Genomic DNA, 27,271 nt, shown 5'->3' on the forward strand with positions numbered 1-27,271 from the left:
CTTTCCAAATTTCCACTGGCACTTAATTTCGCAGATGATATGACACCCAAATCCAGGGAATTTAATCCCCGCAAAATTTCATCCCATTACACACTTTTTTCTTATAAGAATGGTGTTTTTTTTCAATTCATTATGAAGATTCTTAAATTTTTAGGAAAAATTACCCTGAAATATTCTTAAGGTATTCTTAGGTTTGGATTCAAACCCAACCAATATCTAGCATGTTATACATACCTCAAGCAAAAATTTGGCATTTTTGTGAAACTTTTTAGCATTGCTGGGGAATAATTGACAATTTAATAGTAAAATGCTCTAAAAATGGGCATTCTTAGACTCAGTTTCCAAATTCCATGATGGTGGTATTCATACCATACTCTTGATTTTTTGGCCAATTTCATCATAAATATTCTTATAAAGTAAGATGATCTCCGACCAGTAGAAAAAATCTTCAATTTTTTCACCTTCATTTTTTCACCTTTATTTTTCTTCTTCATTTTTCATTTTTTCCACAATCTTTTATCCTTTAGATTATTTTCCTTGGAAATATCTTTCCAACGGTGTATAACTTTCTACCATAGCATGAATGCCTTAAAACTTTCAAATTTTTCATTGTCTTTCGTCTCAGTGGATGCCAGTAGTTGGAAATGGAAAATCATTTTTAATTTCTTTTTAATTTGTAAAATTTACTTTTATTGGATATTTCATTTGGGAATGCTTTGTCCGTAAGACTGATACAAGGTCTTAAAGGTTTTGTTTTTAAATAAGATATCGTTTGCTTACTCATCAATTTTAATTTACAAGCTTTTTCACATTTGATTGACACGAATGTGGAGCAATATTGGTCCTAAAAAGGAAAAGAAAAACATTTTTTCGCTTATCTCAGCATAATATAACAATAGGCAGACACTGTCCTGATATGAAATATGTGTCTGATATGAAACGGTAACACTTATGTAAAAAGAAAACCTTTAAGGAACGATAATCGAGTGTTCAAAAGTCCGGCACATTTAACAAGCAATTGCCGGTTTGGATCCTCACCACAATTCAAGTTCACAAAATAGCCGAGCCGGTAAAAATCTTATTCGATCTCTATTACATATAATTTCATTATCTTTCTCAAAAAGTTTAAAAAGTAACATATTTACAACTTCTTTTTATTTATAATAATCTAAATTTATATTTATAGTTAACTACAGTAACTTAAGAATGCCGTCACTGTGTCGTGGCACATAATCGCCGGATTTATAATTTCAAACGTGCGATGAAAACTTCTAGTGTATTTTTGTACATTATTTTGACCCCCGGTTTTGATTTCTTCTCAACTGTCATTATTTGAGATGAAACGTCTTTCCACAGGGGGTAATGAACTGTACTTTCTTAACTCGAACACGTGGATTGATTTGTGATGATTTGATTGGTGGAGACGGGGTTCGAACATTTGATGTTGTTTGTTTCTTCATTGAAGCTAAAAAATATAAGAAAAACAAGGTTTTAGAATTCAGACAGAAAACTCATATCCATTATAAATAACACGAACTATGCTCTCAAAAAAATCAAATTCGCAACTCCCTCAATGTACCAATAAATAAGCTTACAGATTTAAAACAGTATCACAGAAATTTTTTAACATAAAATAAGAAAAATCTATTAGGAACTTACCTAATTTTGTTTTCAAACTTCCTAAATACATCTTTTGAAATTCTTCTTTTGTCTTTTTGTTTGCAAGATTACTGATTACAAGTTTCTTAAATTTTTCCTCCCTGTATATGAGTCTTCTGTTTCCCAACACCTTTATTGTTCAGCTTCCAAACTGTTTCTGAAGTAATAGAAAGATTCATGTGCTAATTTATAGCTCCAAAACCACTTTCGATTCTATTGATCTCCACCGAAATTATTGCTCAATTGCATAATTTATGCATTGCGTCAGCACATTCCAATACGGCATGTTACAATAACTTGACAGAGAAGAAAGAGATAATTGAAATTGTCAAACAAACTCATCATAAATCTTAATTATATAAGGTCATTATAACTTTGGGAAAAACGTCTCTTTCAATAGGTATTTTCCCTTTTAAAGGTCTTCAATTGATAAGTGGCATTATTACCTAACTCTTAGGTAACGGGGGACACCTAATTGCCGGGGGGGGGTTAGAAATTGTACTTCCGAAAACCCAAAAAAGAAATTTAAAGAAAAATATACAAAAATATGATGCTATGATGGGTAATTTTCCAGGCTTTTCGAGATTCTAAGGTGGTCAGCAATCTATTATTTCATATGACTGAGAGAGTTTTTGCCAACCCTCGAACCCAAGGCTTATCTAACTTCCTGATGGACGCGTTGACAGGGGATAAGCGGTTCCTCAAATTTAATGACACTGGCCTCTTTACGTCGCAAAATTGTTTATTTGCCCAGGAAGAAAATTCGAGGCCGAAAGCCATATTACCTGAAATAACCTAAAATTTTGAACATATGGGACATTCAAAATTGGATCAAAATAAGCCTACTACACTTTTTTAAGGATTAATATGCAATCTGATCTGATTCGAAAGTTTATATTATACGTACGTGCATTCATATATTAGATTGCATAAAGTTGCAATGCTCTTTCTGTTCATTCAGTTTGTTGGTTAGTCATAATAAGTTTGCTCTTTCTTGTTTTATCTTTTTTACGTTACTGAAACCATGCTTTATAACAACGCTCAGGTAACACGCCTATCATTTCAAACTTTTGAGCCAATTATTATTAAGGGGGACTTTCTTTAGTCTACACGATCTTTTTTATAAGAATATAAGGAGGGTTGATCTTGGGTGCGAAGAAGCAAATTAAAGACAGCAGGATTGTGTGCCTTCTTAAAAGGGAAAACTTTTGTTCAAAACGACACGAACCTGGCGAGCACAAAACCTTTTGAGGATGGCTAAATAGCATTATGACACATCTGCTTCTCGGCACCCCTCAAAAACATCTGCTGTGGTGGTGGACCTACCATGCTTTTAGCTAAAATTTGACCAAAAACGAAGAATGTTCCGAGTCAAAAACAATGATTTTAGTCTCATTTGAAGCCTTAAAAGTGTCGAGTCAAGTAAGTAAGAACACCCGAGTCTTATTAAAAAAATCTGTTCTTATCTATCTTTCGTTGTCTGTTGTTTTGTTTTGTTTTACTTAAGACGTAGATCGAAATCCATTTGTCATTCTTCCTTGTCCATCCTGTTCTGAGAATTTGACATATGCGAAAAAGTGGGCATCGTGTTGGTGAATGAAAATGCTCAGTCATCTATGTGACCCGCTGATATTCATTAACTCTTTGGCTTAAAATTAGGCTACATACATCCATTCTGATGTTCTGGTATATGGGATATGTATCGTGTATATAATTCCCGTCCGTTTCAATATACCTTATCGGGGAAAAGAATGTCGTTGGAAAGTGACGAAAATTTTGAGGCGACGAAATTTTCTTCCGACGAATTTTTCTCCGATATTTTATCACCCGACCAGGGGAAATGACGAAAGTGCCTCTAGGTGACTAAATTTCTCCCCGACGAAAAAAAAAACCAACTAAATAAAACTCCAATATTTTTTTCCCCGATAAGGTATAGCGTTTTCATTGTCACTACACAAAGTTGATAAGACTGATATGAATCACCTTCACTTCTCGTGTAAAGACACACATGAATGCGTAACGTTCTCAGCCTGTTTGAACTGTACCCCTCATAAACACAAAGTCGGGATAATTCTTGGACGGAAATTCTATTCACGATACCTATATAGTAAGTAAGTACATTTATCTGGTTGCTGTTGGCGGAGCCGGGAGTGATGGAGTCTATCCCCTTTTCTATTTGCGCTAGACCTGGGAGATCGAATGCTTAGGTGGAGCGCCACACCTACTCTCAGCTCCCAGTAACTTACCGCCTAGATCAGATTACCCAATCTAAGCTACTCATCCGCTGAGTTGGCGGTGACCGAGGATCGAAAAATTAGCATAATATTTTGCAGTGAGGATCGGTTTATTTGATTATTTTCAGCGGGGACAAATATAGGAGGATGATTTTCCACCGGGGATGATATTTTGGCTAGTGGGTCTGTAAGAAGGGGATGTATGAATATGCAAATTGAGAGACATTTGAAAAAAAATTGTCAATAAAATGTCGATCCATTGATCAAAACCTAGGGAAAACTGAATTTTAGGAACCAAAATTGGATTCTTATCCTTGAAGACAAATTTTATAACTTTATCATGAAAAGTAATGTAATTTAGAGAATCTAGATTTGAGCTGAAAATCTCTGATTGAGGCATTGATATGAGCATTTGACCGTAGCTAATCTTCACATTTATCCAAAATCAAGGTCATAATATTTGAGAAAAAGGGAAATTCCCCAGGAAGTTTTGAAGCCACAATCGATTTGTAAGAAGCTCCGAAAATAGCCTGGAAGTCTGCTAATCCATCCCAAATTGAAATATTCGATTAAATTAAAGAGATAGCCCAAAATCGACTTTCTCGCCGGAACTTTAAATCTTGTAAAAACGTTAAAATAACTGGAATTCTCAATATATTTCGACCATGATTGCAGTTCAAAAAGTTGATCGATAATCGATTACGCATGATTTCCGCTATGTATGGTATATTACAAATGTTCTTACCATAATTAATTTTGAGGTCACAGACCTTTCTGGTCGAAACGTACAGAAATTGTAAAAGTGAAAGACATAATCACAAAAGACGTTCTATAGACGTAAGATTTACGTCTTTTTGACGTCTTGTGCTAACCCAGCTGGCACACAACGTTGTTTCAACGTTTATATAACGTTCAGAACGTCCACATAACGTTAGATGAACGTTAAAACAACGTTGTGTGAACATTTACTTGTATCACAATCACGGAAAATTGATAATGAAATTTAATTAAGACCTCTTATCGTACATCTCTGTCTCACAGTTTCGCTGGAACTTTTTCTAACACTGGGGATGAAAAATTCTATTGAAATGCCAATTGGAATAGAAATTATATTGTTTATAGCTCACTCAGCTCAAAGAATCCAGTTGGGATTTATTGGAGTGGCATTTTTCCCATTGAATTTCCAATGGGGATGTGAACAAAATCAACTCCCTATTGAGGTGGAAATTGGAAGGTATTTTTCCCAACGGAGGCCGAAATTCTGGCAAAATTTTCCAGTGGACCGGAAGTCCTATCGGGCCTGTGACACGGGAGTGTCATTACCAATTTGCACACTGAGCTCCAGGACAAAATTTCTCCCAGTCCAACTATACAATATACCTTCCAAAAATCCTATAATCTTTTTTATTTTCATTTCCCTTTTTATTAGGTTATGTAATTTTCTGTTAAATTTAGATATCAATCACAATTGAAGTAAAATTACTCCTCAAACAATCAATAATTTTAAAGCAACAATCTATGGTTTACCACTAATAGATACCTCAAAAATGATTATAAATAAACAAAAGGTCTATTTAGATTTTCAATTTTAGTCTAGTAAGCATATCCAGAACATGCTAGAGAGCACGGACATTGACGTCACAATTTCTTTGGAAGTTTTTTGAACGTTTTTTGAATGCTCTATTTATGATTGGTTTCATAGCGTTTTTCCTGATGCCAAATAGCTCTCATTATTCCTTTCGCTAATTGCTTGAGTAATGGACTAAAATCTTTTACACATTTTTTTATTTCAGATTCAATAAAAAAACCGTAATGACCGCTGCAAACTCTGGTAATTGTCATTTTTGAATAGCGAACCATTATGGAAACATCTTTATCGTGGTCAGCCTTTCTTGATATATCTGACATGAAATTTAAAAGAGTATATCCTAGTAAGTGCAAGCGCAAACACAAACCTAATCGGGAAATCAGAGTAGAAAGATCGGAAAATCGAACCCGACTATCGCGATTAATCGGATTTACGCACAATTACAAATGAAAACACTAATTTTAAGAGACTCCTTAACCGGAGTTTAATGAATAAATAAACAACAACATTCTCATATTTTTAGTAATAAAATCTTTATTCCTCTGATATGAATCATTCTACAGAAAACTAAAAGCTGTTGTTAGTACCACGGTGATCAGTACAGTCAACAAATTTCCATCCACGGCTGACGACTGATCCAGTTCCGGAATAGAATTCACAGGTACCAGTAAAACCTGAGTATTCGAATGCGTACGATTGACATGCTGATTTTTGTTCACATTCTCGTTTGCATTTCGAATTCAATTGCCCTTCAACAAGAGGATTGGTTAGTACCCATGTCTCACTGCTTGTTCCGAAAGCTCGACCCGCTCCCTTGCGACCGTTTTGCTGATAAGTGTAGTCACATTTTGGACGTTCGACAGCGGCTTCATTATAGGCGACGACCCACATGATTAATGCTACGGCAAAAATGGCCTTCATCTATAAAAGAAATAAAAGAATTCACAGTTCAACCAATCTCGTATCCAGAGCCACTTGTACCGCTTTGGTTTAACTGATGGATACAACCTTTCTTGAGCATTATCAGAATCATAAATCATAAGAAAGTGAACAAAGGAACTGGGCTCAATTGTGAGTTCAGTCAAGAAATACCTGCGCTTTCAGTATGTCAGACAGAAGTTTAGGATCAGGTTTTTGAAACAGGGAGATCCTTTCTAGGACAGCCTTGCCAAATAAAGTGTATAAGGCAGGGTCGTTAGATTTGATCTGTGACAGAAAATGTTAGATTAGTATCAGATTTGCGAGAGATATTATTAAATGTGATTGTTAAGTAGTGGCGGAGTAGCTCAGTCAATAGTATTCACCTTACATGTCAAGGGTTGTGGGTTCAATCACCGGTCACCACTAACTCAGCGAATGACAATTTGTAAGTTACTGGGAGCTGAGAGTAGGTGTGGTGGTTCAACTCAGTATTCGAACTCTCATGTCTTACTCTAGCCCGAATAGAAAAGGGGATGTACTCCCTCACTCCTGGCTCTAGCAACAGCCACCAGATGAGTATACCCATTTCAAAACTGCAGTGTGTCCCAAAAAAGTAGAAATATTTTTATATAAAGTAAAACCCTCTTAACTCATTATCTAAACTGGGCTTAGAATTATTGAAATTAGATTAAAATTCTCTTTGTAATCAATAGATAATCAATTCCCAAGATGATTGAAAATATAGATAGTTTAAATATTGTTTGAGTATTCAAGTTATAAAATTTCTCATAAATTATGAGGATTTTATTTGATAAAACAATTTGTCCAACTCTTTTGGGACACACTGTATGGCAGTAACTACAAGATGGTAACAGAGAGAAAACCTAGTACAGTTTCTTAATGAAAAACACTTACGATTTCTTCAATGAATTTAGCGATTTTGTGATGTTCTAAGCGCTCCTAGATGCAACTTCACAATATCGTGATATATCAAAAACAGCCTAGACTATGCAACTATTTATAGTACACATATTTCAATTAAGGATCATATAATTAGAGAAACCTGATTAAACAAGGTTAAAATTAAACTTCTAAAATCATGGTTTTGGACTATCCTATATTTGATAAGCCAAATTGACATAAGCGAAATCTGTTCTAATATTTTTCTTGACAAACCTAAGTGAGAAACCATTAATTTTAAAATAGAAATACTTGACTAGCCTTATAAATCAAGGTTTTATTTAGAGCAAATATAGCGTTTAAGATTTAAAATCGGATTCCAATAAGGTTTGCCAGATGACAGCTACGTCCGAGATGATCGAAAACCGATTCTAGAAAAAACTTCTTTTGACAAGGTAATGTTTTTGAGGTTCTTAATCCTCAATTCACGTGATCACGCAAGTTTTTTTTCGAAATTCACGCATTCACACACGAGTTTCATGCAAACTCGATTTTTCAGAAAATCTGAATTTTTTTTTTTTTTTGGGGGGGGAGGGGGCATTTTAAAGTCGGGAAGCTTGCACATGATAAGCGGGAAAAGCGAAAATTCAGGCTAAAACTAGTACAGATTCACACATTCGCGCAATCAAAAAGTGGATTTTCACGTTCAAGATTTTTTAATTCATGCATTGACGCATAGCTTATTCGTGACAAATTTTCGATTAATTGTAACCAAATAAAAAAATTGATTTTATCTTTGTCTTCTTTGATGTTTACCCGTGTAAACTTTGTCTTTGAATTTATAAATAATATTCAAGTTTTTTTCATTTAAATTGATTAGTTTGCATAACATAGACAAGATTTCTGAGTACTCTGCTGTTCAAATTACGTAAGTCAAAATCTATGGAGTTTTATTGATCTAAATTTATTTTTAGGGAAAGATAATTTCAATTTGCGGGTTCGATGAATTAGTGTCGGAAACCGTAATCACTACGGGCTGATTATCCAAAAATGATCAAAAATGTGGTTTGTAAAATAATGTTTTTAAACAACACGTATATTAAAGGACATATTTAACAAATGTCCTACCATTTGCCTACACAGCATTTTTAAAAACTAAAGAAAAAACAATTTTCTCCCCTTACGGCACCACGCGAACACAAATTTTTGAAAACTATTTTGGTTATTCTGCTTCGTCAGCATCGAGGCGCGCCTCTTATCTTCAACGTCACGAATTGCTTAGAAAAGTCTCCAGAACGAAAGAAAGAAGAAATTGACACATTTTTTTTTGAGCATCCAATATTTTTGAAGCCCTCGGATGCTCTTAACTTTTTGATTTTAAGGGAAAAATGTTTTTAGCATGTTCTTATTTTTCTTACCATTTTAGGAATAGTTTTGTCCATTTTCCTAAGAAATTGGGTGATTTAGGACCTGCAAAGCCTTAAAATGTTCTTAACTTATTCCTAATATGTTGGCCATCGGAGCCTCATGTTCCTATAAAGTTTATTCTTATAAAAAACGTGCATCCTATCCTATTTAGCTATTGCTGCATGGTTTCAGAAATGATTAGTAAAAATATTATTGTATCATATGATTCAAGTGCTTTTGCGACATTAGACCATGGCCCTGCCGAGCCGTTGGAAGTGAGGGAGCCAAGGTATTTGAGAAAATTATTTTCCTTTCTTCGCACCTTCTAAACGCCATAAAACACTTTTCAAGGTCTCTGACCACAGTGAATTTTTCATATTTGCCATGTACAAAATATGGATTTCTGCCTGATGTAACCAACATTTTATACATTTTCTGTTGGGCCAACTATTCCTAAGTATGAAAATTTACAAATTGCAATGAAAAAATTTGATGAAGAAGAAAATGAAAACTTTTGCGAAGACCTTATTTTAGACTACAGTAAGAAAAAAGATTTTGAAAAGAAAATTGAGTTAGAAGGTGTATCTTTAACCAAACTAAAAAAAGATTTTCGAAAAATTTTTGTACAAGCTTCTTTGTCTCAAAAACTTGAAAAAGTGGTTTTTGATCTGAGAAAAGCGTTTTTGACCAATTTTCATCCCAATTTTTCGTAGAAAAACAATTATAATTTTTGATACATCAATTCAGAAAATTCTTCCGAAAATTTTTAAATAGTTCAATTTAAATTACTCTTGACAGAATTAATTACAAAACAACTTGCAAAGTCAATTTTTTGTTAAAAGTGTCAAGAAACCCAAAAAAGGTTTTGTCTTCAAATCCCTTAACGAGGCCCCCCCAGCGGACCCTAAATTCACGCATTCACGCAAAAAATTTTCGCAATTCACGCATTCACGCAAGTTTTTCTCGAAATTCACGCAAACCCGATTTTTTGGGAAATCGGGGAAATTTTCGGAAAAAATCGGGGAAATTGTCAAACATTTCTACACATTTGGGTGAAAAGCCAGTTTGCAGAGTCTAAATTATCAGAGAAGTCGTTTGTTTTTGTTAAGTAGTCGAGAGTGGGGCAGACGTTAGACATTGCAATCTACTATAAATGGTAGAATGCCCTCGTATACGAGGCGCCCCAGCGGAACCAAAATGGCAAGGCTGCTACACTCGAGATTTCTCGACCGGGTCTGGTCATGCACTTGAGAAAAACTTAACTCAGTAGTGATTTTTTCCTGTACACCTGACTATAAGCACATTAGCTTAAAGCGCTACGTAAGTTTTTAACTTTAATCACATGCCATCACGCAAAATATTTTATTCTTCTAACATGTCACTGTCGTTTAGAAATGGTGAAACTTCTCCAGTTAAGGTAACGCGATAGTAAGTGAAAAGATATGCGCCTCAGGCGAATTTTTGTACAAAAAATATCTTAATTATTATCAAAAATAGGTCAAACAAACTCCAGGGTGACACCATAATGCTTAGCTAAGGGCTAAGGAGGCGCAACCATGGTTTGCGCAGAGAGGAAATTTTTTGCATTTCTGTCACCTTGCGGTTGGCTAAAAATGCTATCTTTAACACCATTGAAAAAGAATGTAGTCTAAATTCGTTAAGAGGCGAGGTACGATCGCTTGATAGTTTGCAAAATGAGGTAAAAGGATGAACATTTGTTGCGAGCGAAGCGGGCAACCAAAAATTTTAAAAAGAATAGTTTTAATCAGGGCTCGCGTCTTGATTTCCTAACGTGGAGGGGCATAAAACATAGTGACTAAGGGAGGCGCAACCATGGTTTGCGCCGACAGGGGAAAATTTCTATTTTCACACTCTGATGTGCTTAAATACGACTCCATTTCAGACTGATTTTGCCAAGAAATGAGGTTCTTAAAAGTCTGCATCATGGGTATTAAATATTTCTTTGAATTAAAAATTTGTGGTGAGGCCTGACTAAACTATACATGTTTTTTTTTTTGTAAGCAAGTGTCTGCCCCTACATCAGGCTCGCATTATGCTTAGCATTCTATTGTTCTCAAACAATGGATCCATTGTTTAGTTACCAAAAACTGAGCCTGCATATGCTTATAAACGTTATGCTTATAAAAGAAAAAATATGTACTTGCACTCGACTTTTGGCGAGTGCTGCACTCAAAATCTCGAACAAACGTGCCACGTTCTGCGAACTTGGTGAAAAGGGAAATTCCCCGAGTTCACGTAAAAAACAGGGCAGATTCACGCATTCACGCAATAGAAAATGGATTTTCACGTTCACGCAAGTTTTTTTAATTCACGCATTCACGCAATTTTTTTTCAATTTTCACGCATTCACGCAACCAAAAAAGCCCATTCACGCATTCACGCAAACCGCTGGGGGGGCCCCCTTAACAAATTTTCTGACTATGGTCAGAGCCCATAATGGTCATGTTGCTTCCCCTTGACGGGACCTATGAAGATAAGGCCAACACAAAGATATCTTAATTATTACTAGTCATAGCTTTCACTAAATGCCCCCACATAAAGATCATGTCATGCACTTATAAAGCTTTAATGCTTTAAAGATTAAACATTAAAAAATAATCAGGAATAATTGATTGATTTAATTATTGATTGATTGGTTGATTGATTGATTTATTGATTGATTGAGGCGTTTGCTTGAAAAAAATACATACTTTAAGAATTCATGCAGCTTGATAACTTAATAAAATTTAAGGAAAAGCTGGAAAAGCCTCTCAAAAATAAATTTAAAAAGTTATGGTATCATTATCTTACTGATTTTCACATCTCCTGTTTGTTTGTTTTTTCTCCTAGTTTCTTTCTTATAACGATATATGTCATGATTATTATTCACTAAATAGACCTTTTCTAATAATGTCGCAGACATCTTAGATTGTAGGCAAAATATATGGACATACGCAGTGAATAAATTCACAAGGTAACTAATCAGAAATAGCTTGTTTTTTTTTCATTGGCTGCTATATTTCAACATTTCTCTATTGCTACTTTGCCTAATAAACAATAGTCAAGAGGATACTGCGTATAAAATTTATCGAAAAGTTCTGAGCCATCTTAAGTTGGGTGGAATAGAAACTCACTTATCCTAGTTAAGGCCTGGGCTCCACTAGCGTACGCTGTGATTGCACTTCTCAAGCAAAATCTTCTATGTTGTTGGTCAAAAGAAAAGTAAAGGAATGCCATTGTGGTTCATTCAGACGTACAGTCGAGAAAAGTTAAAATGCGCCTAAATTTCTTTTCAAGTGCGTAGTCCTTTTTCATGATGCAATCTTTTCTCCAAGCTGATCGCAGCGCAGACAATGAAGAGACGTGCCTTCAGGAAGCTAGACTTTTTGAGTTTATAGCTAGCGATATACTTTCCCTTTATGGTGTTTCTGTATGACTGTCTGTGTACGTAGTCTAACCACCGTTAAATGCCTTCGGGAAGGTCTCTCCTAACTTAGAAAGCCAGAATTTGGAGCTATTTCACCAAACCACTGGAGTGTAAGTTATTTAGGCTATCACAACTGCATGAAAAAGTTTAACGTGCGCATGTAAAGTTTAACGAGTAAACAAACTTTTTTCAGGTTTTTGAAAGAGATTTACCACACTGAAAAGACGTAAAAACACTCTAAGTGAGGTAAATTATTTTGAAGACCAAAAGAAAAAGTCAACCACGTTTGGATTCAACTTTACATATGCGTACATTCATCTTTTTTGTACTTTGCCGGTTGTTTTACTAAGTTAAGAAGGACTTTCTCGAGTTACGACCATATGATGGTATTTAAAGCTCAAGAAGCCCTATAAACAATAAAGGTAAAGTCTATTCACGATAAGTGTGCACTCTTTTTTCTTTTACTTATAACTTTTGAAGGAATTCTTCAATCTTTATAAATTTGGCATCATTGGAAAGATATTAGTGAGTGGAACAATTTGAAATAAAAAAAACTTTAAAAAGATTATAAAAATGAAGATGAAAATGAAGAAGAAAAAAATGAAGATCTTGTAGAAAGGTGCTATAACTTTCATTTTCACTGGAGAGATTCCTTGATCTTAGGAGATCATTACTGTGAAAAAATTTCATTAAAATATTTATTCAATATAAAGTTATAATACAAAGTTAATAAGTGATTGACCCCAAAAAACAGCAAAAAACTGCAGAAAACAGCGTTTTTAGACTTATAACTTTGTTTGATATCTTTTGACTGAATGATTATTTTTGAGAATTTTTTTCCCAGTAATGACGTTCGATGATTAAGGATTCGCTTCAGTGAAAATGATAGCTATAGCACTTTTCTACAAGATCTTCATTTTTTTCTTCTTCATTTTCATCTTCATTTTTATAATCTTTTTAAAGTTTTTTTTATTTCAAATTGTTCCACTCACTAATATCTTTCCAATGATGCCAAATTTATAAAGATTGAAGAATTCCTTCAAAAGTTATAAGTAAAAGAAAAAAGAGTGCACACTTATCGTGAATAGACTTTAGTTATCAATAAAATGACAGACAAAAATAAATTAGAGTTAGAACAAAAATATCAAATGTACATTTGAAAACTTAAGCAAATTTCTTTAAAGATTCTGTAAAAAGAATTGAAATCATTCTGACTAAATTACAGTAGTTAGCATTCAGTTTCAAAGACAAGAAACAAAATTTGACATACAAAACACTTTTTCTAGTCAATGAATCAGCTCATCATCATCATAACCAGTCTGCCATTTTGTTTGTTTTGATTTGCATTTATAACACTCGCTTCAGCTTTTCAAAGCTAAATCAAAACTAAAATTGTAATATGTAATAATGATAATACCATATAACGTAATATGAAAATATGTATACTACCATCCCGGAAAAAAACCGAACATTTACGGAAGAGACTAACTACGGATATGCTTACGCGACAACAACAACAAAACAATTCGCAAAATTTTGAGATTCCAGTCCAATATCTATGCGTGAAAAAACTATGAGTGCCTCCTCGTCGCTACGCTCCTGCGGGGGCAATTACATTTAATGGACAAATTTAGCTCCAGAAAAAGGAGTCCTTTGTCAATGGGGGGAGGCTTCAATAAGTTAGTAGGATCAACTAGCTTTCAAAAGTGTTTGACTTTATATCAATATAAAATTTGTATTGACTGAATTCGAAGAGACTTCAACCCCGGGGGGGGGGGCACTCGATCTGAAAACGACCATATGTTCGGCCCAAAATTTGGCTTCTAAAATCGGACCCTTACAGTGCAGTGAATTTCCATGAAAAATCATACCCTTACAGTGCACTTTTTCAAAATTTCTCGCCCGTAAGGGCGAAAACTTTTGCAATTTTCCAAGAAAATGTGGAATTTTTCCTCCAAAATTGACCAATTTTGTGCCAATTTTACCAAAAAATTGGCCTTTTATCACAATTTCCTACCCTTACAGTGCAGTTCAGTGCAGTTTTGTAATTTCCTACCCTTACAGTGCACAAGCTGAACTATGAAAAACCTACCCTTAAGGGCCGAACGTCTGGTATGTCATTTACCTTGAGTGCCCCCCCCCCCCGGGACTTCAACCCATTGCAAAAATTTGTTGTTGTTTTGAAATCAGCCGTTCTGTGATATTTAATCGACCGAAAGTTACTTAATTTACAGTAGGATGTGTAAATTTCGACCACGTTTCTCGTTTGATATCGGTTAATGAAAAGTTCCTGATTTTCTTTTTGTAAAAATTACACTGAGTTTCTAAGGGAGTTTAAATTAGCTTTTATCATCACTTTTTAGAAGAAAAACTGGTCCAATTTGTCGGAAGGATATTTACGTAATTATTACAGTATATCACCCCCAAAATGTAGGTGGTCCCAAATATATTAAAATATCTTTCTCTACGAATTCAAGAGTGTATTCAAATTCAACTGACATTTTCGGACCATAGGGGGTATTCATACTGAAAGTTTCAAGCTAATGGCCTTAACGTGTCTAAATCATAAAATGTTTTGTTGATAGAATTTCTATCAACAAAACATTTTATGATTTATGATGAAAGACTAGAAAAGAAAATAATTTTTAATACTTCTTGCTGAATACGTGAAACGTTCAAGCGAATATAATAATTGCATTTGTTTATTTGGCGTAGGTTTGAAGCAGCTTGAAATGTTGTAACAATGAACTTAAATTACCAAACGGTTCAAAATACAACAAGTTCACGTTGAGATACAGAGTGTCCGGAAAAAAATACTGAGTTCAAACATGATTCTGAGTAGAAGGTGTGTTGCGTGTGTTTAACAAAATGTAAGAAAATATATACCAACACAATAATCGTTTTTACAACAGTCATTATGATTAAAAAGAGGTCGTAAAATTGAATAATCAGTCTGTCATAATGACGCCCTTTTACATCGCGGTCCGAACTGACTATTTTCCACTAGATGGATAATTTTCAAGCGCCTTCAGAGGTTTACCGTGTGCGTAAAACAATTAGGGCCAGCTGTTCCCTGGATCATTTCTTCACTAATTTAAGCAGACTTTCCCACAAATTCGGCTCCCTTCCCTGAATATTACACGCTTTTTTATATTGTTAAAAACAATAAGAACATTTTAAGGCTTCGCGGACTCTAAGACACCCAATTTCATTGGAAAATTGACATAAATGCCCAAAATATGGCTAGAACAAGAATATGTTAAGAACAATTTTATACTTAATACTCAATCTCGCGCATGCGTAAAATCTAGAAAGCTGCAAATTTACCAGACTTTGAATTCTAAAATGATTCACGACAAAGGGTTTTCCCCCGGGTTTTCCGCCCCTTTAAATTCATTCACTTTTGTAAATTTTTTGTACTTTCTAAGTTCGTAAGTTTAAGGAAGATTTGGTTAAATTTCAGGGAAATTGAAGAGAAATTTATTTAATCAGGATGCAAAAATTAGTTTTGTTTGCTTTTACATTATGGCTTCACATTACTTGCCGAGAGATAATTACTTTTTGCTGTTATGTAATTACCATAATTATAATGTATTAATTATAAACATAGAAACCGATGACATCACATAACGGATATGATAAAATGCTGTATGAATGAGGAAGTACCAAATATACCAAATATGGTATATTATGAAGGTGAACAAGCACTCCGCCGCTGAGGAATAAAGTGCTGAAAGGTCAGGTTGTTTTGAAAAATACAAAATCATTGAGGAAACCTTAAGTTATGGGAAGGTATATAAAGGGAAAATGAAGAAAAAATGAAACAACAAAATACTCATAAAACCATTTTGACTTTTAGAAGGAAAGGAAGACATTTCGGATTGATTTTTTAAACCAGCAAATCACAAGATGTTTTTTAGCAGTAACCACAAAGAGAATTACAAATCTAAAATAGGTAAATCACTTTTTTCTTACTTTTTATTCCCAGCACCCAGGGAAGAGCGGCCACTGAAGGTAAACGACTTCTGTACCGTACTTGCAGCCCTTAAGGATCCCTGTCTAAGCTTCCTAAAGTTCACCGTAAGGGTTGAAATGAGCAGATATGAGAAAAAATGGACTCTAAAGGCTTGGGAACACGAGAAATTTTTTTTTGCATTGGTGCAATGCAACATGCTCCATCACACCAACCTGAAACGCGTTCTCGTGTCTCCACCCCATTTTTCTTTCTATCAATCCTACTTTTGTCCCATGTCTTTTTGGTTGGTTGGATGGAACATGTTGCATTGCACCAACGCGAAAAAAACTTCTCGTGTCCCCAAGCCTTAATCAAGGGTGTAGAATTTGGAAAATCTGACCAATTTCGGGTTGCACGTCCGGTCGTTTTTGAATCGAGTGCCCCCAGGATTTTATTCTTTCATAAGGCATCGTATATTCTTTATTTTTTAGATTGTAATACCTTGAGTCGGTCAAATTATTAAGACTTAATCTGTTCTCGTTTCGGGCGAATTAGAAGCTACATTGCCCGGTGATGGGAAAAGAATCTTTCGAAACGTAGCCAAACGTAAATCTCGTGATCAAAGCCACGATAGACTTCCAATATGAATATCACTGGGTCGATAAATGCAAACTTATTTATATTTAATTAGAAGCTCTTTTTATTTATACCTTAAATTTGAAAATATGTACTCTTATTTTTTCATTTTCAGCATCTGCGTTACCAAAGCCTTCAACCACTTTAACAACAAAACCAGCTATCAAATCGCTAACATATCCACCCTCATCCAGTCGTCATCAACAAAGTAATCGACCATCATCCAACATGAAAATGAACACGCTCCGTTTCGTCACACCGAACGGTCACGCGTTCAAAATCAATGCCAGAAATTGAGAAGAAGATAGGGATTTGGTTATTAAAAGACGCGACAATAAAACTCGGAAATGATGACATATCTCACAGATGAAAGATCAGGACCTTTCAAGCTGGCAAACAACGTTGTTTCAACGTTTGTCTAATGTTAACAACGTCGAAACAACGTTGTGTAGAAGCTGGGTTTTATGACCAGTTTATGATGATATCAATGACATCAATTACGGCACACTACAAATCTGGTAATCCAGGCTCAAAACCTCACATCGGCCCTTCCAATGTTTCGTTCAATTAGATAGCAGAGTCGACATGCTGTGGATCCCATGAAAATCGAAAGACTTCAAATGATCCAAAATTTACAAATATCGACTTTACAGAAAATGACAAGTCATTCAATTCTCTATGTATTGATCTATGTTTAATTTTCGAACCGATTGCTAGAGACCAGGACTCGCACATTGCACCTAATCAAATGCTTTGTCTTCGAACTGGTAAACAACGTTGCTTTCAACATTATTGATGGTCATTTGTCGGTTGAGTTGGCGATGGACTCTGTTTACAACGTCTCAAACATAGAGACTTTAAGATTTAACCTCTCAATGAGGTCACTCGTTCCCTCAAAATCTTAAATGATTGTGTAGAGTTATTGAAATTAGTAAGAACATGGCCCCCGGCGTGCGCATCGAATTGAGGGGGCCAAAAAAATATGTCGCCCACCATGGTTGGGCGACGAAGAAAATTTTCGACTTTTTGCCCTTATTTCACCCCTCTAAACGGTATATATAAGATTTTTCAAAGTAAAAAAAAAATACTTTGCAAAATATTGGGGGGGCCATGGCCCCCCTGGCCCCCCCGGTGACGGGGGCCATGAAGAATGTATAAAGGGCTCTTTCAGAAAATGTTTGTATATGAAGGGGAGGATATAGTGTCCGGGGGGTAGTGAAAAATCTACAAAGTTTGCCTCGTCCGGGAGGTAAACTTGCTCTGAGGTTAGACCTGCTGTTCGGGGAATCGAAAATCACAATGTCCGGGGGGGGGGGTAAATTTCCAAAAAATGACATTATATCCTCCACCCCCTATATTCGAATTTCTTTCTGGAAAAGCCCAAAATAGCAAAATAGATTTTTATTATTTTGTATTTTACTATTTTATAATTCTGTTTCACAAACCAGACGAGGCCCCTATAAAGACTTGCTCCCTCCAGTCAAGAAAGTACTTCATCACAACTGGAAAACAACACTAAAACCAAGATACGACTATATTGTATCGAGAATTATAGTCAATTTATCTCCTCTTAGCTAAGAATACAACACTGAAACCAAGATACGATTGTATATACTTCAATGCATTTTGGGAATTGAATACCTATTGATTGAACGGAGAACTCTAATTTTATTACAATTATTTTAAGCCCAGTTTAGATAATGAGTTTTGAAGATTTTACTTTATATGAAAAATTTTCAGCTTTTTTTGGGACACACTGTATTAAAGGGACATAAAAGTACTGGCAAAATTTGTAAACAAACCGTATGCAGCGGGATGCAAAATCAAAACAAATGTCACATGTCAAAATAGAAAATCAAAACAAATATGGCTGATATTGATTGTTTCAATTGTTTTGCAAGTTTGTTTTGGGCACGTGATTTTAATTGATTTCTTTAATGACACGTGGTTCGCACAATGTTTACATTTTACTACTTTCATATCCCTTTAAAGGAAACCTTATTACCATTTTATTATCCGTAATACTTTTTTATTAAAATGTAATTTTGAATATATATATTTCATATATTGTCGAGTTAGCAGACTCCACAAGTCTTCTTACACGTCTTTTTAATGTCATCATTTGAACATTCGTTCATCAATTCTGAACAAATTGGATCTTCGTCTGCGCATGCACCTATAACGAAAAAATTCATTATTTGCAATTTCTGTTTTCATTTTTTCTAAAGATCTTCGGGAAGCTTTATCTCTCTTAATGTTGGATTTTTTATCCATTTTGACACCCTCTTCTCACAGACCCATTGTGATCCCTTCCCACTGGAAAAATTGGCCAAAATATCGTCCCTGGTGGAAATTTATACTCCAATTTTTCTCCACGCTAAAAATAACCAAATCCTCACTGTAAAATACTATGCTTCTTTCCCATCCCCACTGAATTATTTGACTTGAAACAATGGAATTTGAATCCCCAGCCATAAAAAATATGAGAATATCAATCCCCATTGAGTTTCAGTCTGTTATTTTTACCCCCACTGTCCGAAAAAACCCCACTGAGTCTGTGAGAAGGAGGCCCAGAATCTTCGAGTTAGAAAACCTCGAGTTAGCAATTTTTGAGTTAGGAATTTTCGAGTCAGCTAAATTATGACGCCATAAAAGTGTAAATTATGACGTCACTCGACTCTAACTCGCTGATTTTTTTTTTCAAAAAAACCTTTTCGAGTTAGCTAACTCGAATTTCTTTTTCAAAAAACCTTTTTTCGAGTTAGCTAACTCGGAGTTTATTTTTTGTTCACAAGTTTTCGAGTTAGTTATCTTAGAATTTTTTAGAAAAAGTTAACTTGAAATTTTTAAAGCTTAAAATCACAGTAGAGAATAAAACATAATGTGTGCTGTGTGATCTACCCCCTTGACACAAGTATTACATAATAGTTTTGAGGCTCAAAAAGTTTTTTGCTAAGCACATACACTTTTTTATAAGCATACGAAAATCCAGTCCAAGACATGCTTAGGCCCCTCGGGCTTGACAAGACTGAAAAAGGCTTTTTTTTAAATGCTTATATCCTAAGCAAAATTTTATGAAAATTCCTAAAATCTGTCAAATCAGCGAAAATGAGAAAAAAGCATTGTTTTTGCAGGCTCGAAATAATGCTTATCATATGTTAAACGGTATGGAAAAGAATGCAACTGCATATTTTGATTTTTTTCCATGCTTAGCAGCTGCTTAAATTTTTCCCATATTTAAGCCTAGATTGTAATTACAATGCTCATAAAAAATGTGATGAGGCCCATAAAGATTTCATCTATGCTTAGAAAAACCTGTAACAGTACCTCCATTATCAGTTGATCCACCATCACAAGCATCGCACATGTTTTGACATTTGGATTTGACCAAAGGATTGTCACATTTCCCTTGGAACATTGGACAGAATTTCGAAGCATCTGAACAAGCTATTTCAAGTAGAAAAATATGCATTGAACACTATATTTTGTATATATTGAGTCATTTGGCAGGTTGACACGTAGCAGCTTTTTCCTTTTAGTTTAGGTCGTTTGAATGCAAAGTTTGCACAGATAATCGAATAAAGGCCCGCGTCCGCGTCTGCCAACAGCGGACTACCGGCTTTAAGAAACTCTGGTTCATGGCTTTGTACTGCTTAGCATTCTAGCTTAATTTTTGACCCAAAAAGAATAAAAGCCATTCTTTCAACCAGTCTTTTTCTGAGGTGGCACTCGATTTGAAAACGACCTTAAATGCGGACAAAAATCAGAGTCCCAAAATTGGACCCATACCATACAGAGAAAGCTGAACAAAATGTGACAGGAAGAGAAGTGAGAATCAAGTACTCTCAAAAACTTTAATTAGGTAAACTTTCGCGGGGATTAAATTTGGCGGTTTAGCTCATCCGTGAAATGTTAAGATTTTGTGGGAACTTAATTTCGCGGATGGCACTACGAGGAGACAATATTTTTACTATCTAGTGCTTTTTACTGCCCCATCATATTTTTGATCATTGGGGAACAATATTTCGCGGATAATGATTTTCCTAATCTCCATTGGAACTTGACACCCAAATCCGCAAAACTTAATCCCATTAAAGTAGAGGAATTTTCCCCCAAGTAGCATTTTCAATTACTTAAACTTTATATTCTGCCAATTGAATGCGCTAAACCAGAGACATTTTATCACCTCCCAGATAAGATAGCTTTTTTAAAGGTTTTATTTTTACATAAGTGTTCCCGTTTAATATCAGAAACATGTTTCGTATCAGGACAGTGTCTGTCTATTGTGCTGACTATAAGCAAATGAAATGTTTTTCTTTTCCTCTTTCTGTCTATTGCTCCACATCCGTGTAAATTCAATGTGAAAAAGTTTGTAAATTAAAATTGATGAGTAAGCAAACGATATCACTCTTACTTAAAAATAAAACCTTTAAGAACATGAGATTCAATTTCATCCCAAAGGAACAACCTCAGACAACCTTAGCCTCAAATTTCAGAAGCTGTCTCAAATACCATTTTTAAGCCTCAAAATCACAAAACAATAGTTAATTTTGAGCCTTAGCCAAATGATAGTGGTTTTTATGAAAATGTAATTTGATTTTAGGGAGGTGCAAAACAACAAAATTGTTTCATTATTACCTCCTGTACCACACAGACCACATTTGGCTTTGCATCTCATTTTCATGATTGCATTTGAGCACATGGAAGTTGGGAAGAATCGACAATTCCTTGATGCATCAGAACATGTTGCTAGAAAAATGAATTTATTAAAAAAGATGAGTTTTATACTTGTGACATTAAAAATAGGAATCCGAACCTTTTTAAACTTAGTAATTAAAAAATTGAAATTATTAAGAATGGACTTACTCTCGGGTGCCTGATAACCGGGGGCTTTGGAATAAGCAGGTGGAAAATTACTCAAATGTTAATGAGGGGGTTGGAATAAAAATGTCCTGGGTGGAAACTTTTTGAAAAGGAGGCTAAGCTCTAGTTTAGACGGCCCACTTTTTGCCCTGCCTATTCTAATTGTGAATTAAAGAGGGCATAAAGTGGGCTGTCTAAAGTCGATGCATAGCCCTCTTTTGACGTCAATGCAAAGTCTTCTTTCAAACCTTTCCAAGCAAAGATTTTAACAACCAACTTTGTGCCCTCTTTCTGCCTACTCTAACAATTAGAATAGGCGGGGCAGAAAGTCGGCCGTCTAAACTAGAGCTAATACATCAGAATTAGGACAAAAGAGGGAACTTTCAAAATCATTTTCCCAAAAAATCAATAAGCAGAGGGGTTAGAATTAGAATGTCCTGGGTGGAAAATTTTCGAAAAATTAATTAGCGGGGGCGGGAGACGCTTATTAGGTACCCGAGAGTTTAGACGTTATGGAGCAAAAGATGAAATTTCATTAAAACCTAAGAATGAATTGAAAACTTGAAGTTAAATTTGTCATTGAAGAGTTCTTAGGATATAAAAGTAGCTTATAAAAGACATTATAGAAGAAGGGATAGAAAATTTCACAAAAACCTAAGAACAAATTGAAAACTTGAGTTAGAAGCTTTAGACTTTAGGAATTACTTTATTGTATACAGCTTTGCTATGCCTTTAATTAAAAAGTGCAAGCATTTCAAGAAAAATTCAATCCACAACCTGATTGAGAATCTAAAAAGTCTGCAAAGCTTTTATGGCCTTTTATACAACTACCTAGAGGTTGAGAAAATATTGACATGTTTTTATAAAAAATAAGTATATACTTTGTTCCATTGAGCTTAAAGCCTGTAAGGCTAGATAGGAATCTGTAACCTTTTCAACGCAAGAAAAAAGGAAAGCCTTAAGATCTCTGTCGCATTTGGATTATTGAATCTAGCGTTTTTTTTTTTTTGTTTTTTTTTACGTGGTGCATTTCTCGTTTTATCTTACTTAATACATAGCGCTTGTTGAAAACCAATTTCGTCACTCGTTTTGGATGGAAAATGCACGCTTTTTTATAAGAATAGTGTCCTTTATTCTTAAGAATGTGCCAAAATTGAGGGTGAAATATTCTTAACGTATTCTTACTTTTTTAGACTTGACTTTTTTGCATACCTTAAAGGAAGAAATTTTGGCGGGAATTTAATTTAGCGGATTTCAGTTAAATCCGCCAAATCCGCCAAATTTTCTTTCCGCCAAAATTTCTTCCTTTAAGGTACATGAGAATTGATCAATTTGAGAGTTTTGAACTTTTGAGTGAACATTTGGGTTAAATTACATTTCTTCCTCAAAGCTTCAATTTATCTCTAACAAAGGAAGCAGCTTTTTCTGTTAACCAAATACAATGATCAAATTCTGTGAAACTCACCCTAGAGGGTATTTTTAGGATTTGGCCAATTTTCACCCTGATATTCTTATAGAAGATATTCTTATAAAAAAAAAGCGTGTAGAAGACTTGCTTTATTTCCCATCCCCTAAGAAAATTACTCTCTAGCCTCTTCAGGCTTAAAGTAAAAAAAGACATACCTGAAACTGTTGCGATGAAGGCAATCGTCAAGAAAATTAATTTCATCATTTTGGTTGTCAGTTGTCTTGTCCTTGGAAAAGCTTCGTTGGTAAGATATTTGCTGAGCTGCTGTCTGGCTACCAGTGGTAGACTTTTTATACGACTAGAATATTTGGACACCTGCCAGCTGCTTTTAACATTGATTAAGAAAAATCTTTTGCGGAAGAAATATACAACTAATATTTGAGTAACTGCCGTAGCTCAATCTCAGATCCCAGGAAGTAAATTAAGCCGAAAATTAATTAATTTATTGGCGTCTTTCTGTCACATGGATATTACAATAAATATAAAACATAAAAAAATATTGAAAATTGTATTACTAAGATGCCAGATTTCATTTCCCCAGGAATTTAATGAAAGCTTTTATATTTTGGATTTGTTTGCTCACCTTTTTTCACTTCAATTTTGGAAAATATTTTTATGCCGGCGGAATGGGAGAAGCGAGATTTTAAGGATTATAACAAAGTAATATCTAAAGTCAACACTGACGACGGTGTGGTTGTATTCTCCACTACATAATTAACAGGGGGTTTCATGGTTGGCGCAGGAGCGAAATCGGCCCTTTTTTGGGACGGAGTGGTGGAATTTGACGAAGATTTAGGCGGTATTTCGGAAATTGGTTCCTCTGACGGAGACGGAAAATTTAAAAACTTTTAGAGCGAAAAAGCGAAATTTAGTAGAAAAAGTTTTGACAGAATTTGGGAAAAATTTGGCGGAATTGCGGATTGGGTAGCACCTGAACCCCCCCCCCCCCCCAACAAACGGGAGGGAGTAGGAAATTGTTTCAAAACACGGGTGTTGGAAATAACTCTTAGGTTCCAAATAAACGGGGAGGGTTGGAAAATTTAAGGTAAAAATAAGGTAAATATAGGCTAAAATCAGGCTATTTAGAACAAAATCAAGGACATTTACTTTGAAAGCTGAAAATATTTTTAAAAATTAATAAACGGGGGGGGGGTCCTAATAAGGTCCGGGGGCTTCTTTCCAATAAAAAATGGATTGGTTCTTGCATAATTTTTAGGCTTGAAGAAAATTCACTTTAAAGGGAGAAACTTTTTTGTGGCACCCGGTATTAAATTCAAATTCACAAATACAAACAAATGAAAAATAACGATAATATATAGATCAAAACTTACATGGATAAACTATTTACGAATTTTGAAAGTTTTCTGAAAGTTTATTCCCTACGAGAAATTTAACACCCTTTTCTCACAGCCCTGCATTTCTATTGAAATCCCAATGGGGATAGAAATTCTATTGTTCTAAGGCTAAAAAATCCAGTAGGGATGGTTTTGGAGCACAATTCTTGGGATGAAATCATCAAAGTAAATTTCCCTTGTTGGGCTGAAATTCTTGGGGTTTTTTTCCTTGTTTTTCTCAACGGGTACGGTGGTGTGGCTGAGGTTCCCAGTGGGTCTGATACACAGGGGTTTCATTTAAAATGATAATGATGAAAGAAAATATTCAAAAAAAGACTGAAATGAAAAAAAAAAAATTTTCAGTCACGTAAACAAATCAAATTTTGAAAAAATGCATATAAAAAGGCTACATGAATGAAATTGAAATGCGTAAAAAACTAAATTAAATTACCAAAAAGTTAATTCGATTATAAAATCATTTAAAATCCTACTGAAATTCAAATTATTACAAGTAAATGAAAGATTCTTTGTATAATCAATATATAATCAATTCCAAAGGTAATAAAACAATAACGTCATAATTAATAAATAATTTGACGTCAAATTTTTTCTGTGCTGCCACGATCCTGAAAATGCAACAATATGGCGGAAATCAACGAAAATTCTAACAAGGAAATTCAACAAAATTATGGATATTGCACACCCAATAACTGTTTAACAAACACCATCGTAGCAGATAACGACACCTTACAATGTAGAAGATGTGATAGACTTGTCCATTATGCTTGCTCTGAGCTCCCGGCCTATCAGATTCAGCTTTGTCTGCAATATAAAAGCCGGCGCTTCGAATGTGGAAATTGTGTTACAATAACGCCACTCTTACTTGAGAGGATTAAAACAAGCAGACAAAAATCTCGCAGTAACATTACAACGAAGGAAGCAGATAAAGATGAACATCATCATGGATTGAAATTAGGTTTCAACGAGAGAATAACCTCTCTAGAAAGAAAAGTCGAGAAGCTAATGAATGAAAAAGACGTCAACAAAGAACAGAACAAAAAACGATCTGAAACACAGCTCAACAGCACAGAAACAAAAAAACAATCATATGCAGAAGTCACCAAAGAAGATCTACAAAAACAAGAGGTGACCATAAAAAGTTTCATCAAATCAGTGAACGAAGAGGAGCGTTGGCTCAAATCAACCAAGTGCAACATCATGGTGCATGATTTAGGTGAAAACAAGCACGAAAACGAAGAAGAGCAACGAGTTGGTGACAAAGATTTTATAGAAAGAACACTGAAACAACAAATGGGTTTCGATGTGACGATAATCAAGGTAGAACGCATAGGTGCTCGTAAAGATGAAATGTATACAAATGAACGATGGAGACCATTAAAAGTTATTCTCAAGAGTGAAGAAGAAAGGATTAGAATACTTGCATCAGCCCACAAACTAAATAAAGACGATGATTTTAGAGTATCAGACGATTTTTCAAGGAAAGAACGCGAGATAATAAAACAATGGCATCGTAAAGCAAAAGAAACAAGACGACTTGAAGTCGAAAATTTCGCATAATACTCGAACATCAACGACGAAGACGCGTGAAACGTGACTCCTGCAGCATTATGCATTTTGAATGAAGCGTTACACAAAATATACACAATGTATTGTACACACAGGTCATAGATACCCTGTTTTTTTTAATGAAAAATCTCAATCCATTAAAAAAAAGATTCCTTCAAAAATGCGACTAAAGAATTCCATTCTATAAAGCGTAAACAAAATCTTTCAATTCAGAATAATTCAGAGAACTGCAATATACTTGAGAAAAATAATTAAAATTTTTTTTGAAAATGAAAAAGAAAAAATGAACTTTTCATTCTTTGATGCCAGAAACCTCGTTTTGTGCTTTGAAGGAACTTGTGATAAATACTTCTTTCACTTTTACATTGTACTTTTCCAGAAAAAATTTGAATATGGGGGGGTTGGAGGGTATAACATTTTTTGGAAACCCGCCGAACCCCCAAACAACAGGTCTAAGCCCCTCGCCCCGGACAAGCATCAGTTGATCCCAGCAAGTTTACCCCCCCCCCAGGACAAGGCAAATTTTGTAGATTTTTCACTACCCCCCTCCAGACACTATATCCCCCACCCGCCCCATGTACGGACATTTTCTTGAAGAGCCAATTAAAGGCAAAAAGCAGTTGAGTAGTTGAACTCCAGTATACAAACAACGGTACCATGATTCAAAATGAAAATCCTAATTAGCAAAAAGTGTATCAAGATCGGTGAAGTTTGATTGAAGCTCTATTAGTTTGATTTATTACTTTGTTGCCCATTCTTTTTACATTCCGACGGCTTATTCGCAGACGCCCACGCTAAAGCTTAAAGAGCGAGCCAATATCTATCATCCCATCGGGAAGGAAAAGCTGGAACTTTTACTAACCAAACTCATCTAGCACCGATCAAAATTCATCGGATAAAAAACTGTCATCATTTTAAAGAGGGACTGCTGCACATTGTGCAGTGGTGTATGGTGGGCTCTAAATGTCCTTTGTACGGGGGTGAAAATAGGTTAATTTGAAATCTGCTGTACTGTACACCCCACCTTACCCACCGTAAATCACCGTACAATGACAATGTACGGCAGTGTCTAGGCAGGGTCGTTTCGATTATACAAAAATCATTGCTGAATTTCAATTTGACATGATTTCTAAGAAATATCATGAGATGGGCGCGGGTAACTTGCATCAGTGGAGGCAGGAGATTTGAGGGCATACATAGCCCTCAAGAAATGAATGACCCGTTTGGTCATTAAAAATACAAAGTTAAATCAAAACAAAAATGGTAGGTTAGAGCTGCAAGCGGAGCTGCGT

The 27,271-nt window shown here is 35.0% G+C and overlaps 1 protein-coding gene and 2 long non-coding RNA genes across 3 annotated transcripts; all 3 read right to left on the minus strand.

Moving 5' to 3' along the window:
* Positions 1-1,076: 1,076 nt before the first annotated feature.
* LOC136806758 (uncharacterized) lies at positions 1,077-1,807 on the minus strand. Its single transcript, XR_010846604.1, has 2 exons — positions 1,660-1,807; positions 1,077-1,465 (listed from the first exon to the last, which is right to left on the minus strand). It is a non-coding gene; the product is annotated as an uncharacterized lncRNA (long non-coding RNA).
* A 4,188-nt stretch (positions 1,808-5,995) lies between these two features.
* LOC136806744 (uncharacterized) lies at positions 5,996-7,439 on the minus strand. Its single transcript, XR_010846598.1, has 2 exons — positions 7,318-7,439; positions 5,996-6,402 (listed from the first exon to the last, which is right to left on the minus strand). It is a non-coding gene; the product is annotated as an uncharacterized lncRNA (long non-coding RNA).
* Positions 7,440-18,741: 11,302 nt separating this feature from the next.
* On the minus strand, positions 18,742-23,336 carry LOC136806745 (uncharacterized). Its single transcript, XM_067063330.1, has 4 exons — positions 23,214-23,336; positions 21,366-21,476; positions 20,055-20,174; positions 18,742-18,903 (listed from the first exon to the last, which is right to left on the minus strand). Exons 1-4 carry the CDS (start codon positions 23,260-23,262, stop codon positions 18,803-18,805), a joined length of 381 nt encoding a protein of 126 aa, XP_066919431.1. The 5' UTR covers positions 23,263-23,336; the 3' UTR covers positions 18,742-18,802.
* Between the last annotated feature and the right edge of the window lie 3,935 nt (positions 23,337-27,271).

This window comes from Clytia hemisphaerica, unplaced genomic scaffold, assembly GCF_902728285.1.
Source record: "Clytia hemisphaerica strain Z4C2 unplaced genomic scaffold, Clytia hemisphaerica genome assembly, whole genome shotgun sequence".
Lineage (NCBI taxonomy): Eukaryota > Metazoa > Cnidaria > Hydrozoa > Leptothecata > Clytiidae > Clytia > Clytia hemisphaerica.